Source organism: Bombina bombina, chromosome 8 (assembly GCF_027579735.1).
Source record: "Bombina bombina isolate aBomBom1 chromosome 8, aBomBom1.pri, whole genome shotgun sequence".
Taxonomy (NCBI): domain Eukaryota; kingdom Metazoa; phylum Chordata; class Amphibia; order Anura; family Bombinatoridae; genus Bombina; species Bombina bombina.
The window spans coordinates 166,078,855-166,096,290 of NC_069506.1; the positions used below are offsets into that span (position 1 = coordinate 166,078,855).

General features: G+C 38.5%; 1 protein-coding gene across 1 annotated transcript in view; it reads right to left on the reverse strand.

Moving 5' to 3' along the window:
- Nucleotides 1-17,436, reverse strand: part of LOC128638617 (brain-specific angiogenesis inhibitor 1-associated protein 2) — a 276,667-nt gene that overhangs the window by 101,706 nt on the left and 157,525 nt on the right. The window contains exon 4 of the mRNA XM_053690680.1: nucleotides 11,117-11,178. Coding sequence (XP_053546655.1) covers nucleotides 11,117-11,178 — 62 coding nt within the window. The remainder of the gene's footprint in view (nucleotides 1-11,116; nucleotides 11,179-17,436) is intronic.

A 17,436-nucleotide genomic window follows, 5' to 3' on the forward strand; every position in this document is an offset into this window, starting at 1 on the left:
GATAGGGAAATTGTAATTTTAATATAAAGTTAGGGGGGGGGGGCGTTAGGTTTAGGGGTTACTAGTTTAATTTAGTTTCTTGCGATGTGGGGGCTTTCATTTTAGGGGTTAATAGTTTACTTTAGTATATTTCATTGTGGGGGCTTGCGGTTTAGGGGTTAATAGGTTTATTATAGTGGCGGCAGTGTAGGGCTTAATAACTTTAGTACAGTGGGGGCGATGTGGGCGGCAGTTTAGGGGTTACTAACTTTATTATAGTGGTGACGATGTCAGGGAGTGGCAGAATAGGGGTGATTAATTATTTTTAGTGGTGGTGATGTCGGGAGCGGCAGATTAGGGGTTAATAAATTTAATATAGTATTTGCGATAAGGGAGGGCCTCGGTTTAGGGGTTAATAGGTAGTTTATGGGTCTTTAGTGTACTTTGTAGTTATGAGTTTTATGTAACAGTTTTGTAACGTGTGTGGGACTGACGTTGCGTTACAGGCTAAAAGGCTTGTGGTACAGCTATACCGACAAGACTTGTAATGGCTGCGGTTCTGTTTTAAATGCTGAAATGGCCATTTTTTCTGCGTTAAAACACAAACGCACAACTCGTAATATAGGTGAAAGTTATTTACATTTCCCTTCCTATCGTATCATGTGACAGCCATAAGCCAATTACAAAATGCATAAACACATATCCTGTGAATCTTACACATGCTCAGTAGGAGCTGGTGTCTCACAAAGTGGGCATATAAAAAGATTGAGCACATTTAGAAAATGGAAGTGAATTGGAAAGTTGTTTAACCCCTTAACCACCACAATGTACCCTGTACTTTGCTGGTTTTAAGGGATTGTGTGGCTATAATAGTACGGGTCTTACTGCGCAGGCTATTAGACGTTCCCTTCGAAAAGCTTTCAAAAATAGGCTACTGCGCTATTGAAAGCGGCACCCCATAGAAAGACCAGCAACGTTATTAGATCCTTCCTCAGAGGCAACCTCCAAGGTGGCCGAGAGGACATCTTCACTAGGTCTGCATACCAGATCCTGGGAGGCCATGCAGGAGCTATTAGAATTATTAGAATTACAGATGCTCTCTCCTGTTTGATACGAGCAATGACTCGTGGAAGTAGCACAAACAGAGGAAACAGGTATGCTAGACTGAACACCCAAAGAACCCATCAAAGTATCTATCAGAGCTGCCTGCGGATCTCTTGACCTTGAATCGTACATTGGAAGCTTGGCGTTCTGCCAAGACACCATCAGATCCAACTCCGGGCACCCCCCACTTGAGGGTTAACATGAAAGAACACCTCCGGATGGAGAGCCCACTCCTCGGGATGAAATGTCTGTCTGCTCAGGAAATCCGCCCCCTAGTTGTCTACTCCTGGAATGTGGATAGCAGATAGACAACAATTGTGAGCTTCCGAGCCACCTCTTTCATGACTAAGGAACTCTGAGTTCCTTCCTGGTGATTGATGTAAGCCACTGAGGTGACATTGTCCGATTGTAACCTGATAAACCGGGCTAAGGACAACTGAGGCCAAGTCATCATAGCATTGTAAATAGCTCTCAACTTCAAGATGTTTATGGGGAGAGAAGACTCCTCCCGAGTCCATATTCCCTGTGCCTTTAATGAGTCCAAGACTGCTCCCCAGCCTAGCAGGCTGGCATCCGTGGTTACGATCCCCCAGGAAGGTCTCTGGAAGCATGAGCCCTGAGACAGATGCTCCTGAGAAAGCCATCATGGGAGAGAGTCTCTTGTTGACTGGTCTAGATCTATCCTCTGAAACAGATCTGAATGGTCTCCATTCCATTGTCTGAGCATGCATAACTGCAGAGCTCTTAAATGGAATTGAGCAAAGGGAATGATGTCCATGGAAGCGACCATCAGACCAATTACCTCCATACATTGAGCCACTGATGGCCAAACAGTAGACTGTAGAGAGAGGCAAGAGGAGAGAATTTTGGATTTTCTGACTTCTGTCAGAAAAAAAAAATCATAGATAGGGAATCTATTATGGTCCCTAAGAAAACCACCCTTGTAGTTGGAACAAGGGAGCTCTTCTCCAGATTCACTTTCCATCCATGGGAACATAGAAAAGACAACAAGATCTCTGTATGAGAGTTTGCTTGTTGAAAAGATGGCGCCTGAACCAAGATGTCATCCAGGTAGGGTGCCACTGCAATTCCCAGGGACACGATCACTGCCAAGAGAGCCCCCAGAACCTTTGAGAAAATTCTGGGAGCTGTGGCAAAGTCAAACGGAAGAGCCACAAACTGAAAGTGTTTGTCTAGAAAGGTGAATCTCAGGAACTTGTGATGATCCCTGTCGATGGGAACATAAAGATACGCATCCTTTAGGTCTATGGTCATCATAAACTGACCCTCTTGGACCAAAGGAAGAATGGAATGAATAGTTTCCATTTTTGAAGGACGGAACCCTGAGAAACTTGTTTAGGCACTTTAGGTCTAAAATGGGTTGAAAAGTTCCCTCTTTTTTGGGAACTACAAACAGATTTGAATAGAATCCTAGACCCTGTTCCCTTACTGGAACTAGAACAATCACTCCCAGGGAAGAAAGGTCCTAAACTCAGTTCAAGAATGCCTCTCTTTTTACCTGGTCTGCAGATAATCTTGAGAGGTGGAATGTGCCCTTGGGAGGAAAAGTTTTGAATTCTAGTTTGTAAACCTGAGCTACTATGTCCACAGCCCAAGGATCTGGGACATCTCATATCCACGCTTGATAAAACAGGAAAAGTCTGCCCCCCACTTGATCCGATCCCGGACTGGGGGCCGACCCTTCATGCTGACTTAGACTCAGCTGAGGGCTTATTTGATTGCTTCCCCTTGTTACAAGACTGATTGGGCTTCCAAAAAGACTTGGACTGCTCCTGCTTGGAAGAAGGAGTGGAAGACTTTTGACCTTTGAAGTTACGAAAGGAACGAAAATTACTTTGACTACATTCAGGTCTGTTCTTCTTGTCTTGTGGTGGAAAAGACCCTTTCTCACCCGTAATATCAGAATTGTTTTCTGCCAGACCAGGTCCAAACAAGGTTTTACCCTTGTAAGGAAGCGCCAGAAGCTTGGACTTGGAGGTAACATCAGCTGACCAAGATTTCAGCCACAAAGCCCTGCGGGATAGGACAGTGAAGCCAGACATCTTGGCTCCCAGTCTAATAACTTGCATGTTAGCATCAGAAATAAAGGAATTGGCTAATTTGAGAGCCTTAATCCTATCTTGGATGTTCTCCAATGGAGTCTCTTCTAAAATTGATTCAGACAAGGCATCGCACCAATAAGATGCTGCGCTAGCTACTGTAGCAATACAAGCTGCAGGTTGCCATTACAGACACTGATGAACATACATCTTTTTCAAATAAGTCCCCAGCTTCTTATCCATGGGATCCTAAAAGGAACAGCTATCCTCTATAGGGATTGTAGTTCTCTTAGCCAGAGAAGAAATAGCTCCTTCTACTTTAGGCAACGTGCACCATGAATCTTTAATGGAGTCAACAACAGGAAATATCTTTTTAAGATGGGGAGAAAGGTATCCCTGGCTTCTCCCATTCCTGTGAAATAATCTCCGTCACACGGTCTGGAAAAGGAAACACTTCCACAGAGGAAGGAATATCATAGTATTTATTAAGTTTACTAGATTTCTTAGGGTTAACAACGACAGAAGTATCAGAGTCATCCAAAGTAGCCAATACCTCATTTAAGAGTACACAAAGTTGTACAAGCTTAAATCTGAAGTTTACTTCTTCAGTATCAGATGAAGGAATTATACTGTACGAATCTGAGATTTCGCCCTCAGAGGCTACCGACGAATCTTCCTCATCAGACTTATGAAGGAGGGCAAGCTGTGTAGCAGAATGTGGAACAGCAACCTTACTATCTGAATGTCTAAATTTGTCTCTTGTGTTTTACCAACATAGAAAAAGCAGATAATGCCGCAGATACAGCAGAAGATACCTGTGCAGCAAAATCTGCAGGAAAATAAACTCCTCCAGGAGGATAAGAGGAACTGCAGGGCAGTGTATGTGACGCCATAGGGACAGACTCCTGTTCCATGTCCATAAAATAAATTATTCCACCGGAATGACAAAAAGAAATAAAAAAAAAATCAAATGATACTGTCACTTTAAATGCTCAGAACGAAATTGCGCTCCAAAATAAACCTAACTGAGGACCTCTACACCTCAGCCGAACTGAGTTGTCCTACCTGCCCCTTCCGGAGTATAAAAATCCTGACAGGCAAAGGATTATTTCTAGTAGAAAACTTGCCAGGCTCACAGCAAAGCCAATGCCGCTCTGATAAATCTTATGAGCAGAAGAGAGGCAGTCATGTGATCGGCTGGAAAAACACTGCGCAACTAAGTAAAGCGTGTGAGTCAGACGATTATACCAGGCAAACTGACAACTGCAGTCTAAGTTGCCGTACTCCCCAGGAAAACTCAGATCGGATTCACGCTGTACCAGTGTAAATTATTCCACCGGAATGACAATAAACATTTGTTCATAGTCCAGAGTTATAATTAAATGACCTCCAAGACATTTAGATTAAATAAATATATAATTGAGCCCCAATTATAAGGTTAACTCCTTCATGCCCATAAAGAAGGTTAACCTAAGTCTTTAGTCACATACATATAATTTGCCTGCTCATTGCTTAAATTAATCCTGTATAAAGGATTATAAACTGTCCCCATATACTGCAAATGGCATTTCTTTCTGAAGTGCAAGTTTCCAGCACCTAGAAGACAAAAGCACTTACCTGCAGTCTAGCAAGGCCCATAGGGAAAATTACAAAATAAATTAATACAACACACAGAGAAAGTCCAGCACTCGATTACAAGCTCTCAGCTGCCTGTGACTCTGGAGACAGCACAGCTTCCTGAGAGTGCTATAGCACCCAGGGCTAAGCATGTTGCAGGATCATGGGATGTGTACCCAGTCCAGTTTGAGAGTGCAGTCCCCTTCCGTGTTTTGTATATGTCTAGGGTGATTACATAAGTCTGTGAACCCTGACTTGTTCCCAGTTTGTTTGATTGAGAGCTGGCATTTGTATGACTGTATTAGGGACCCAGGTTTTGGAAGAGACCTTGACGTGGTACCTGGGCTTGTCCCATTTGGTCAGATGCGGTAAACTAACTCTTCCAGTTTTGCTTTTAATCTTAGCTGAGAACTTGTAAGCGAGTGCTGGATTTTCTCTGTGTGTTATATATATATATATATATATATATATATATATATATACCATATTTTTTGCTCCATAAGACACACTTTTTCCCCCCTCTAAAGTAAGGGGAAATGTCTGTGTGTCTTATGGAGTGAATGTGTGGACCGCCGGTTACCTTTGGCCCGCCCACTGACTCTGAGACTTCGGACAGTGCTGTAGTCAGTGTTTAGTTTGTTCCTGTGGTGCCCTGCCCCAGTGTTTGCACGTTAAAAGACGGTAAAGGATAATTATGTATTTTTTATTTATGGGGTCTGATGATATAACTAATATGACTGTATACTGTTTACTTAGTTTGTTACCGGTAGTGGCCCAGTGTCAGTGGATGCATGCAATGCTACACGGCACATCATTAAATGCATTTTTTTTTTATTGGCAATTTCCTATCTGCTGCTTGGCCGCTGTCACTTAGGCTGCATCTGCCGACTCACTGCATGTTGTTCTTCCCTCTCCCCCTTGAGACTAAAGTTACAGCCTTACAGTAATGATAATTATAACTAACAGACCACGCTGCACTCAAGGTGTTTAGGAAGTTCCTGAATCCTGAGTGCAGCGTGTCCGTTAGTTATCATTATCATTACTGTAAGGCTGTAACTTTAGCCTCAAGGAGGAGAGGGAAGAACAACAAGCAGTTGTTTATTAAACAGTTTACTACACCATTTGATTCCGAATATTTTTTTTCTTGTTTTCCTCCTCTAAAAACTAGGTGCGTCTTATGGAGCGAAAAATATGGTATATACACACATATATACACATATATTTAGACATATATGTACACATAATGCCAACAAAAAGTAAGGCAGAGCTACTGTGACTTATTTTAGACTACAAAAAATGAATATGAGCAAGCAGACAGTGAATAATAAGTAAATATATATTATAAAATAAAATGAGATTGTCACAAGTCCCCGTATAAAGGCCTATAATAATTTCCATTAAAACAATCACAGATAGTTCCGATGTCTGGCTGGTTGAGTGGTGCTGCTGTACAATCGCTTATTCGATCCTCTAAGGGCAAGCTTCAAACTGATCTGTCAGAAACACAATCGGAGACATTGCATCCCAATACTCAAAGTAATTTTATTATAACAAATCCAAGCGCATAATGATAAAGCTCGTATTTAGATAATAAGTATGGCATGCATCAAAATGTCCTCAAATCATCTAAACATTTGAAGAGAAAATTTGTAACCATTACTTTTTATTGCAAAAACATTAAATAATCACAATCTTTTAAAGTGATGGTAAACCCAAGCGTATAAAAAAGCTAGGATTTACCATCACTAAAAATAAACGTTAGTTTGTTATAAGCTTGGATTTACCATCACTTTAATTTAAAAATACAAACGCCTAGATTTAGAGTTCTGCGTTAGACGTCAAAACCAGCGTTAGGGGGTCCTAACGCTGGTTTTGGCCTACCGCTGGTATTTAGAGTCTTGTAGGTAAGGGTCTAACGCTCACTTTCCAGCCGTGACTTTTCCATACCGCAGATCCCCTTACGTCAATTTCGAATCCTATCTTTTCAATGGGATCTTTCTAACGACGGTATTTAGAGTCTTGGCTGAAGTGAGCGTTAGAACTCTAACGACAAAACTCCAGCCGCAGAAAAAAGTCAGGAGTTAAGAGCTTTCTGGGCTAACGCCGGTTCATAATGCTCTTAACTACTGTGCTCTAAAGTACACTAACACCCATAAACTACCTATGTACCCCTAAACCGAGGCCCCCCCACATCGCCGCCACTCTAATATATTTTTTTAACACCTAATCTGCAGACCGCACACCGCCGCAACCTACATTATCCCTATGTACCCCTAATCTGCTGCCCCTAACATCGCCAACACCTACATAATATTTATTAACCCCTAATCTGCCACCCCCAACGTCGCCACTACCTACCTATACTTTTTAACCCCTAATCTGCCGACCGGACCTCACCGCTACTATAATAAATGTATTAACCCCTAATCCGCCTCACTCCCGACTCTAAAAACCCTATAATAAATTTTATTAACCCCTAATCTGCCCTCCCTAACATCGCCGACACCTAACTTCAATTATTAACCCCTAATCTGCCGACCGGACCTCGCCGCTACTCTAACAAATGTATTAACCCCTAAAGCTAAGTCTAATCCTAACACTAACACCCCCCTAAATTAAATATAATTTAAATCTAACGAAATAAAATAAATCTTATTAACCCCTTAACGACTGAGGACGTGCAGGGTACGTCCTCAGAAAAAAGGCAGTTAATGCCTGAGAACGTACCCTGCACGTCCTCAGTGTGGAAAGCAGCTGGAAGCGATCCTGCTCGCTTCCAGCTGCTTTCCGGTTATTGCAGTGATGCCTCGATATGGAGGCATCCTGCAATAACGTTTGTAAGCCATCCGGTGCAGAGAGAGCCACTCTGTGGCCCTCTCTGCACCGGAGATCGGTGGCTACCGGCGTTGGTGGGTGGGAGCCGGACCGGGAGGCGGGTGGCGGCCATCGATGGCCATGTGGATCTGAAGGGGGGCGGGATCGTGGGCGGGGGTGGCTGGGGGCGCGCACGGGCGCGCGCGCGCGTGCACGGGAGGGTGGGGGCGGGCGCGTGCACGGGGAGGGAGCGGGTGGGAACCGCTACACTGCAGAAAATGGGGAAATAAAAAATATATTCAAAATAAAATATATACAATGAGCAAGGTGGTGGGGGTTTGTTTGTGGGGGGTGGGGGGTTGGGGGAAGCTACACTACAGAAAAAAACAAAAAAAACCAAAAAAAAGCACTTTTTATTGTAAACTGGGTACTGGCAGACAGCTGCCAGTACCCAAGATGGCCCCCAATAAGGCAGAGGGGAGGGTTAGAGAGCGGTTTTGGGGGGGATCAGGGAGGTTGGGGGCTAAGGGGGGGATCCTACACAGTAGCATATGTAAATATGCTAAAAAAAAAATTCATTTTTTTTTAAAAACTCTTTTATTTTAGTACTGGCAGACTTTCTGCCAGTACTTAAGATGGCGGGGACAATTGTGGGGTGGGGGAGGGAAGGGAGCTGTTTGGGAGGGATCAGGGGGTGGGATGTGTCAGATGGGAGGCTGATCTCTACACTAAAGCTAAAATTAACCCTGCAAGCTCACTACAAACTCCCTAATTAACCCTTTCACTGCTAGCCATAATACACGTGTGAGGCGCAACAGGATTTAGTGGCCTTCTAATTACCAGAAAGCAACGCCAAAGTCATATATGTCTGCTATTTCTGAACAAAGGGGATCCCAGACAAGCATTTACAACCATTTGTGCCATAATTGCACAAGCTGTTTGTAAATGATTTCAGTGAGAAACCTAAAATTGTGAAAAATTTTACGTTTTTTTTAATTTGATCGCATTTGGCGGTGAAATGGTGGCATGAAATATACCAAAATGTGCCTAGATCAATACTTGGGGTTGTCTACTACACTACACTAAAGCTAAAATTAACCCTACAAGCTCCCTAAAAGCTCCCTAATTAACCCCTTAACTGCTGGGCATGATACACTTGTGGTGCGCAGTGGCATTTAGCGGCCTTCTAATTACCAAAAAGCAACGCCAAAGCCATATATGTGTGCTATTTCTGAACAAAGGGGATCCCAGAGAAGAATTTACAACCATTTATGCCATAATTGCACAAGCTGTTTGTAAATGATTTCAGTGAGAAACCTAAAGTTTGTGAAAAAATTCGTGAAAAAGTGAACAATTTTTTGTATTTGATCGCATTTGGCGGTGAAATGGTGGTATGAAATATACCAAAATTGGCCTAGATCAATACTTTGGGATGTCTACTAAAAAAAAATATATACATGTCAAGGGATATTCAGGGATTCCTGAAAGATATCAGTGTTCTAATGTAACTAGCGCTAATTTTGGAAAAAAATGGTTTGGAAATAGCAAAGTGCTACTTGTATTTATGGCCCTATAACTTGCAAAAAAAGCAAAGAACATGTAAACATTGGGTATTTCTAAACTCAGGACAAAATTTAGAAACTATTTAGCATGGGTGTTTTTTGGTGGTTTTAGATATGTAACAGATTTTGGGGGTCAAAGTTAGAAAAAGTGTGTTTTTTTCCATTTTTTCCTCATATTTTATAATTTTTTTTATAGTAAATTATAAGATATGATGAAAATAATGGTATCTTTAGAAAGTCCATTTAATGGCGAGAAAAACGGTATATAATATGTGTGGGTACAGTAAATGAGTAAGAAGAAAATTACAGCTAAACACAAACACTGCAAAAATGTAAAAATAGCCTTGGTCCCAAACGGACAGAAAATGGAAAAGTGCTCTGGTCACTAAGGGGTTAAATAAATTAATCCTATTTAAAACTAAATACTTACCTGTAAAATAAACCCTAATATAGCTACAATATAAATAATAATTATATTGTAGCTATTTTAGGATTTATATTTATTTTACAGGCAACTTTGTATTTATTTTAACTAGGTACAATAGCTATTAAATAGTTAATAACTATTTAATAGCTACCTAGTTAAAATAATTACAAAATTACCTGTAAAATAAATCCTAACCTAAGTTACAATTAAACCTAACACTACACTATCAATAAATTAATTAAGTAAACTAACTACAATTATCTACAATTAAATCAACTAAACTAAATTACAAAAAAACAAACACTAAATTACAAAAAAAACCCCCACTAAATTACAAAAAATAAAAAAAGATTACATGAATTTTAAACTAATTACACCTACTCTAAGCCCCCTAAAAAAATAACAAAGCCCGCCAAAATAAAAAAATGCCCTACCCTATTCTAAAATAAAAATTTAACAGCTCTTTTACCTTAAGGGCCTTTTGCGGGGCATGCCCCAAAGAAAACAGCTCTTTTGCATTTAAATAAACATACAATACCCCCCCCAACATTACAACCCACCACCCACATACCCCTAATCTAACCCAAACCCCCCTTAAAAAACCTAACACTAAGCCCCTGAAGATCTTCCTACCTTATCTTCACCACGCCGGGTATCTCCGATCCGTCCAGAAGAGGCTCCGAAGTCTTAATCCTATCCGGCAAGAAGAGGTCCAGAAGAGGGTCCGAAGTCTTCATCCTATCCAGCAAGAAGAGGGCATCCGGACCGGTAGACATCTTCATCCAGGCGGCATCTTCTATCTTCTTCCATCCGGCGCGGAGTGGGACCATCTTGAAGCAGCCGATGCGGATCCATCCTCTTCTTCCGGCGACTCCCGACGAATGAAGGTTCCTTTAAGTGACGTCATCCAAGATGGCGTCCCTCAAATTCTGATTGGCTGATAGGATTCTATCAGCCAATCAGAATTAAGGTAGGAAAAATCTGATTGGCTGATTGAATCAGCCAATCAGATTCAAGTTCAATCCGATTGGCTGATCTCAGGATAATAGGTCAATGCTATTTTGTCATGCAGGACAATCCAAAATTATGCAATAATTTTTTTTTTTATTAATTCTTATATAAAATAGTTTTATCCGAAGGTTTATATATGAGTGTGATATTTTATTTTAATGAAATGTGTTTGGTGTGGTTTTTTTTTAATCTTACACTTTACGCTAGATCTTCAGGAGCGCTAATCAGTGAGGGCAAATTTTGTTTGCTCTAGCACAACCATTTACTTTCAACTTGTAAGTGTTTGAGTAGGATATTAAAAAAAATAAAAAAGCTAGATAAACTGAATGTATTATAACTGGAAAATTAAATACTATTTTCCCGTATATTCCTTTTTGCATTAAATTTCTGCATACAGGAATCAGTTTGTGTGGGTGTAGTAAATACACACTATTCCATATTGCTTTCATTAGTTGTAATGTAATGTAATGAAGTGTTTTTTTCCTTAATATAAAACAAACACAGAGGTATAATGTTAAATCCAATCTGAAAATTATACTTACTACTTCTTCCAACTGAACTTGGATTTGCCGATGAACCTCCGCCATTTGGAACAGCGTATCCCCTAAACCAATCAACAAAATAAATATAATTAGCATTGCACATACTGAAGTGAAGGAGGAAATCCTGGAAAGACAAAGCATCTGAGCCGTTACTTTACAACGTCAGCCATAAAGAAACACAATTTTGTTTTAACTAAATGTGAGTTGAATTGTTTTTCTTTGCTAATATCTATGGACAAATTTGTCAGATGACCTTTGCTTCACCTCCAGACTGATGGACAGAAGATTACACACACTCTGTAATGGTTTAAAAGGATTACCCTGACTTGGTTTCTAGCAATGTGACACTACAGATCACGAATAGACATCTACTAAACAAGGAGGGTTTTGGTAAACATTTTTTAATAGAAAAAAGCAAGAAATTGAATTACATAAAGGTAATTATTTTTTGGCATATTATTAAAGCCAGAAAACAACAATAGGCATTTTAAAGTGGGTCCAAAATACTTTGGTGAGCATGAAACAACTTTGCTAATGTAATTAAATTTTGCAATTCATTACCTAAGGAGGCAGTAAATGCCAATACCTTAGATACATTTGAAATGGTTAACATACATTTCTGGCTAGAATCAGAATTCAGATTTATGATTGCTAGTGTTAAATAAGTCACCTTTTTAATGGGATTAATTTAAGATCAACTGCTTTTATTGTAGATAAATTAAGATTTGTATTGGTTGAACTCAATGGAATTCTGTCTTTTTTAAACCTCATCTACTATGGTACTATGAAAAAAAGAATATTTTTTTAATGATGATGATTATAATTAATATTACAAATAGTTATTTATTAGTACATAATATAGAAAATGTATATACTGCATAAGTGTGGTACATAAAAAAATATGGATCTCAGGATAATAGGTCAATGCTATTTTGTCATGCAGGACAATCCAAAATTATGCAATAAAGATGCAATAATCGATCTCATCATTAATAGAAGTATAAGCAATTAGTCTGCTTTCAAATGCTATTTACAGTCCCCTATATATGATAAAACCAATATGCTGTATTAACAGTAGAGAAATTTAGCACAAAATCCACTGTTCAACTGGAAAATAAGTAAACTGCATTATAAGTTTGTATATGGTAACATTATAGTACCCTAATACATTCTGTTGTGACTAGAGGTCTTTAAAATCAGGGGCACAATCCGATATACGGCACAGGTTTTGGCGCAAGCGTGGAAACCTGCGCCGCCCGTAGTTTCAGCCCGCAACTTGAGCTATCTTATATATACGGCGCCGTCAGATGCTAAAGTGCCGTAAGTCTGACAAACTAGTGATGCCCGGAAATCTGCGTAAGTACAAATTTCTGGAGTCGCCAGTGACTTACGGCACTTTACAAAACTGCCGCCACATAAAAAACTGACTAAGTTATAAAATCACCCGTTACTGTCTAACACGCCTCCTAAACATAGCCCGACACATATACCCCTCTATCCGCAATCCCCCCTGTCATTCCTAATAATAAAAATATTAACCCCTAAACCGACTCTCCCGGACCCTGCCGCCAACTACATATAATATAAATATATTACCCCCTAATCTGACCCCCCTACACCGCCGCCAGCTACATTAAAGGGACACTGAACCCAAATTTTTTCTTTTGTGATTCAGATAGAGCATGCAATTTTAAGCAACTTTCTAATTTACTTCTATTATCATTTTTTCTTCGTTCACTTGCTATCTTTATTTGAAAAAGAAGGCATCTAAGATTTTTTGTTTAAGAACTCTGGACAGCACTTTTTTTAATTGGTGGATGAATTTATCCAATCAGCAAGAATAACCCAGGTTATTCACCAAAAATGGGCCGGCATCTAAACTTACATTCTTGCATTTCAAATAAAGATACCAAGAGAATTAAGAAAATTTGATAATAGGAGTAAATTAGAAAGTTGCTTAAAATTGCATGCTCTCTCTGAATCACGAAAGAAAAAATTTGGGTTCAGTGTCCCTTTAGAATTACAGTAGCTCTTATTCTATTGGCTATTCAAATCAGCCAATAGAATTAAAGTAGCTTGCATCCGATTGGCTGATTTGAATTTGAAGGCTCAAATTAGCCAATAGGAATTCAAATCAGCCAATAGGAATTCAAGGGACGCCATTTTTAATCGCGTACCTTGAATTCCTATTCAGTGTACAGCGGCGATCGTATGAAGAGGATCCTCCACGCTCCGGCTCTGGTCTTCAGTTCCAGCGTCGCCGATCTTCAGTTCCAGCATCGCCGGTCTTCAGTTCCACATGGACGGTCTTCAGCTCTGCGGTCTTCAACTGCTCCGCGCCCGCTGGATCCTGGAAGAAGAAGAGGTCGCCGTCTGGAAGAAGACTTCTCCGCCTGGAACAGGACCTTCTCCGCCGGTCTTCAGGACAGGGAAGGAGCACTTGGGGGTTAGACTTAGGTTTTTTTAAGGGGGGATTGGGTGGGTTAGAGTAGGGGTATGTGGGTGGTGGGTTGTAATGGGGGGTGTTCTTTTTTTTTTACAAGTAAAAGAGCTGATTACTTTGGGGCAATGCCCCACAAAAGGCCCTTTTAAGGGCTGGTAATAGAGCTGATTACTTTTTGTAATTTAGATTAGGGTAGGCAAAAAATTTTTATTTTGGGGGGCTTTATTATTTTATTAGGGGGCTTAGATTAGGTGTAATTAGCTTAAAATTCATGTAATCTTTTTTTTATTTTTTGTAATTTAGTGTTTGTTTGTTTTTGTCGTTTAGTTTAGTGTATTTAATTGTAGTTTAGTTTAGATATTTGTAGTTTATTTAATTTATTGATAGTGTAGGTGTATTTGTAACTTAGGTTAGGATTTATTTTACAGGTAAATTGGTAATTATTTTAACTAGGTAGCTATTAAATAGTTATTAACTATTTAATAGCTATTGTACCTAGTTAAAATAAATACCAAGTTACCTGTAAAATAAATATAAACCCTAAAATAGCTACAATGTAATTATTAATTATATTGTAGCTATCTTAGGGTTTATTTTATAGGTAAGTATTTAGTTTTAAATAGGAATAATTTAGTAAATATTATTAATATTATTTAGATTTATTTTAATAATAATTAAGTTAGGGGTGTTAGAGTTAGATAGGGTTAATATAGTTAATATATATAATATAATAACTATAATAACTATATTAACCATAATATAATTAGGGGTTAATACAATTAATATAGGTGGCGGCGGTGTAGGGGGATTAGATTAGGGGTTAATATATTTAATATCGGTGGCGGCGGTGTAGGGGGATTAGATTACAGGTAAAAGAGCTGATTACTTTGTGACAATGCCCCGCAAAAGGCCCTTTAAAGGGCTGGTAATAGAGCTGGTTACTTTGGGGCAATACCCTGCAAAAGGCCCTTTTAAGGGCTGGTAATAGAGCTGGTTACTTTGGGACAATGCCACGCAAAAGGCCCTTTTCAGGGCTATTTGTAGGGTTAGACTTAGGTTTAGTGGTAGGGAAATTTTTGTATTTAAGAATAAAAAACAGAGGCAGCCTTAAACATCTGGAAATTGTCATTACCCTGGACTCATAGACTTTCACATTATCATTATTTGGTTTTGAATTGGTTTTATTATTTTTTCCAATCTATGTTTATATTCTAGTAATATATATATATATTCTTATACAGGGAGTGCAGAATTATTAGGCAAATGAGTATTTTGACCACATCATCCTCTTTATGCATGTTGTCTTACTCCAAGCTGTATAGGCTCGAAAGCCTACTACCAATTAAGCATATTAGGTGATGTGCATCTCTGTAATGAGAAGGGGTGTGGTCTAATGACATCAACAAATAGCTGTGAAGTAAGAACAGCGCAGGAGGACCGAGATTCAAGGTAGCAGTTTTATTGATACAAATACAAGACACACAACGATTCCTACTTACAAACGGTAGGTATTAAAAGAGCCTTTCACAATCTATGATGTGAACAATTCTTTAGTCCAGAAGCAAGGAAGACTACAGCCGGCAGGTATGTCTCACTTTTCGTCAAGTAGCTGCACACAGCTTAGGTCGCGGTGGGAAGCTTTTTTTCAATAACTTCTTTAAACCATATGGATAGCTCGACGCGTTTCCCCCGGTGTACGCCCGGGCTTTATCAAGAGCAGAATGTTAAATTGAACAGATTGTTAGCTTTTAAAGTTGGTGCTTCCACCCAGTTGGCTGATGGTATACACCAATCAGGGTGCGGTTAACGAACACACCCTTTTTGTTTACAACAGCAGCAATTTATACATGTTCACAGATCAACGATCGATATACTCAGTAGTAGATTTATGCACTAACTGAATATATTTACAATGCTTATACGGTACAGAATTTTTCAAACACACGCTTTAAAACATAAAATTAGATAGTAAAATTAAAAATAATTACAACTTAGTAAATGCAATTTGATAAATACATTGCATACAAAAGCTGATACAAGAGTTAAAAGCAAATTTTGTTACAAATGTTAAAAACAAATTCATGACATAATATGCAAATATATGTTTTTTAAAAAAGATATACAGATAAATAATTTAAAAACATAAGAATTCTATCAAAAAGATGTACTGGAAATTGATATAGATCCTGTAACGATAAGAAATACATATAAGTAAATTCATCTTATTATGCAAAGATCATAATTATAACTGTAACCTACATACATTGTTTCTCAGATATAAATTCGACATATAAAAGATCTTTGGATATTTGCATATTAGAATACTACCATTCTTCATGAAAAAGGCATTAGAGCTATTAAAAGAGCTTTTTTATACTATGATATTCCTGATGTTCATTTGCAATTTATTTTGGATTCCATTTCATTTATTCTCTCTCATAATTATTTTGAGTTTGAGGATTCTTTTTATTTGCAGCTAAAAGGAACCGCGATGGGGACATTTGCCCCATCTTACGCTAATATTTTTATGGATGATTTTGAAAGGGAATATATTTTGAATAATAATCCTTTTGAAGGTAACATTGTAAAATATGCTAGATATATTGACGACGTGATTATTTTATGGAAAGGGTCGTCACAGTCCTTGACACAATTCTCAACATATATAAATGAAAATTCTTTTGACTTAGAATTTTGTGGTACATGTTCCAAGGATAATATTGTGTTTTTAGATATCAATCTTATGAAGGACCCCATAGAGAATAAAGTCATAGTGAAAAATCATAGGAAGACAGTTGACAGGAATAGTTTTGTTGATGCCAGGAGTGGACATCTTAAAAATTGGAAGAACAATATTCCTTTTAGCCAATATACTCGAGTGAGACGTAATTGTTCTAGAATAACAGATTTTGATAGTGAAGCTGAAACCCTAGACAAGAAATTTTTAGAGAAAGGGTATGAAAATGAACTTTTAAAAGCAGCTAAACTAAGGGCCAGAAAATTTAGATAGAAATAGACTACTGGATAATACCATTAAGCATCAGGTTAAAAGCCAGGAGGCTAACAATCAAACAAGGTTTATAACTACCTTTAGTGAAGGAGCGAGTATAATAAAGAAGGTAATGAACAAACACTGGGGAATATTAAAATCCGATCCAATCTTGAGTCAAATTATAACAGATAAACCTTGCATTACGTTCAGAAAAAATCGCAACTTGAAAAACCATCTAGCTCCCAGTAAACTGAGAAAAAGTGGAGATAATGGTTCAATAACGAATGAAAGTAAAAACACCTTAAGTAATTGGTTATCAATTCCAACTGGCACGTACAAATGTAGTAAGAGCAGATGTAACATGTGTTCTTTTGTCAGAAAAGGAAATAGGTTCAGTAGTTCCGATGATACTGAACAATTTGAGATCAAACACAGATGCAACTGTGAATCGACATATACTGTCTATCTGCTAAGATGCAGTTGTGATCTAATTTACATTGGACGTACCAAAAGAAATACTAGAACAAGATTTAATGAACACTTATATAAAATTAAAAATGGTTTTATAAAACACAGTGTACCTAATCATTTTTTATTGGTTCATGGCAGTAATCCGAGAGGTTTAGAAATACAAATAATAGATTGGATACCACCAAGTTATCCTAATAGACTGAGAACTTTAAGACAACGAGAAACCGAATGGATTTATAAGTTAAAGAGTTTGAATCCTTTGGGTCTCAATATTGATTTAGACGTACAGGCTTTTATATGAAGAATGGTAGTATTCTAATATGAAAATATCCAAAGATCTTTTATATGTCGAATTTATATCTGAGAAACAATGTATGTAGGTTACAGTTATAATTATGATCTTTGCATAATAAG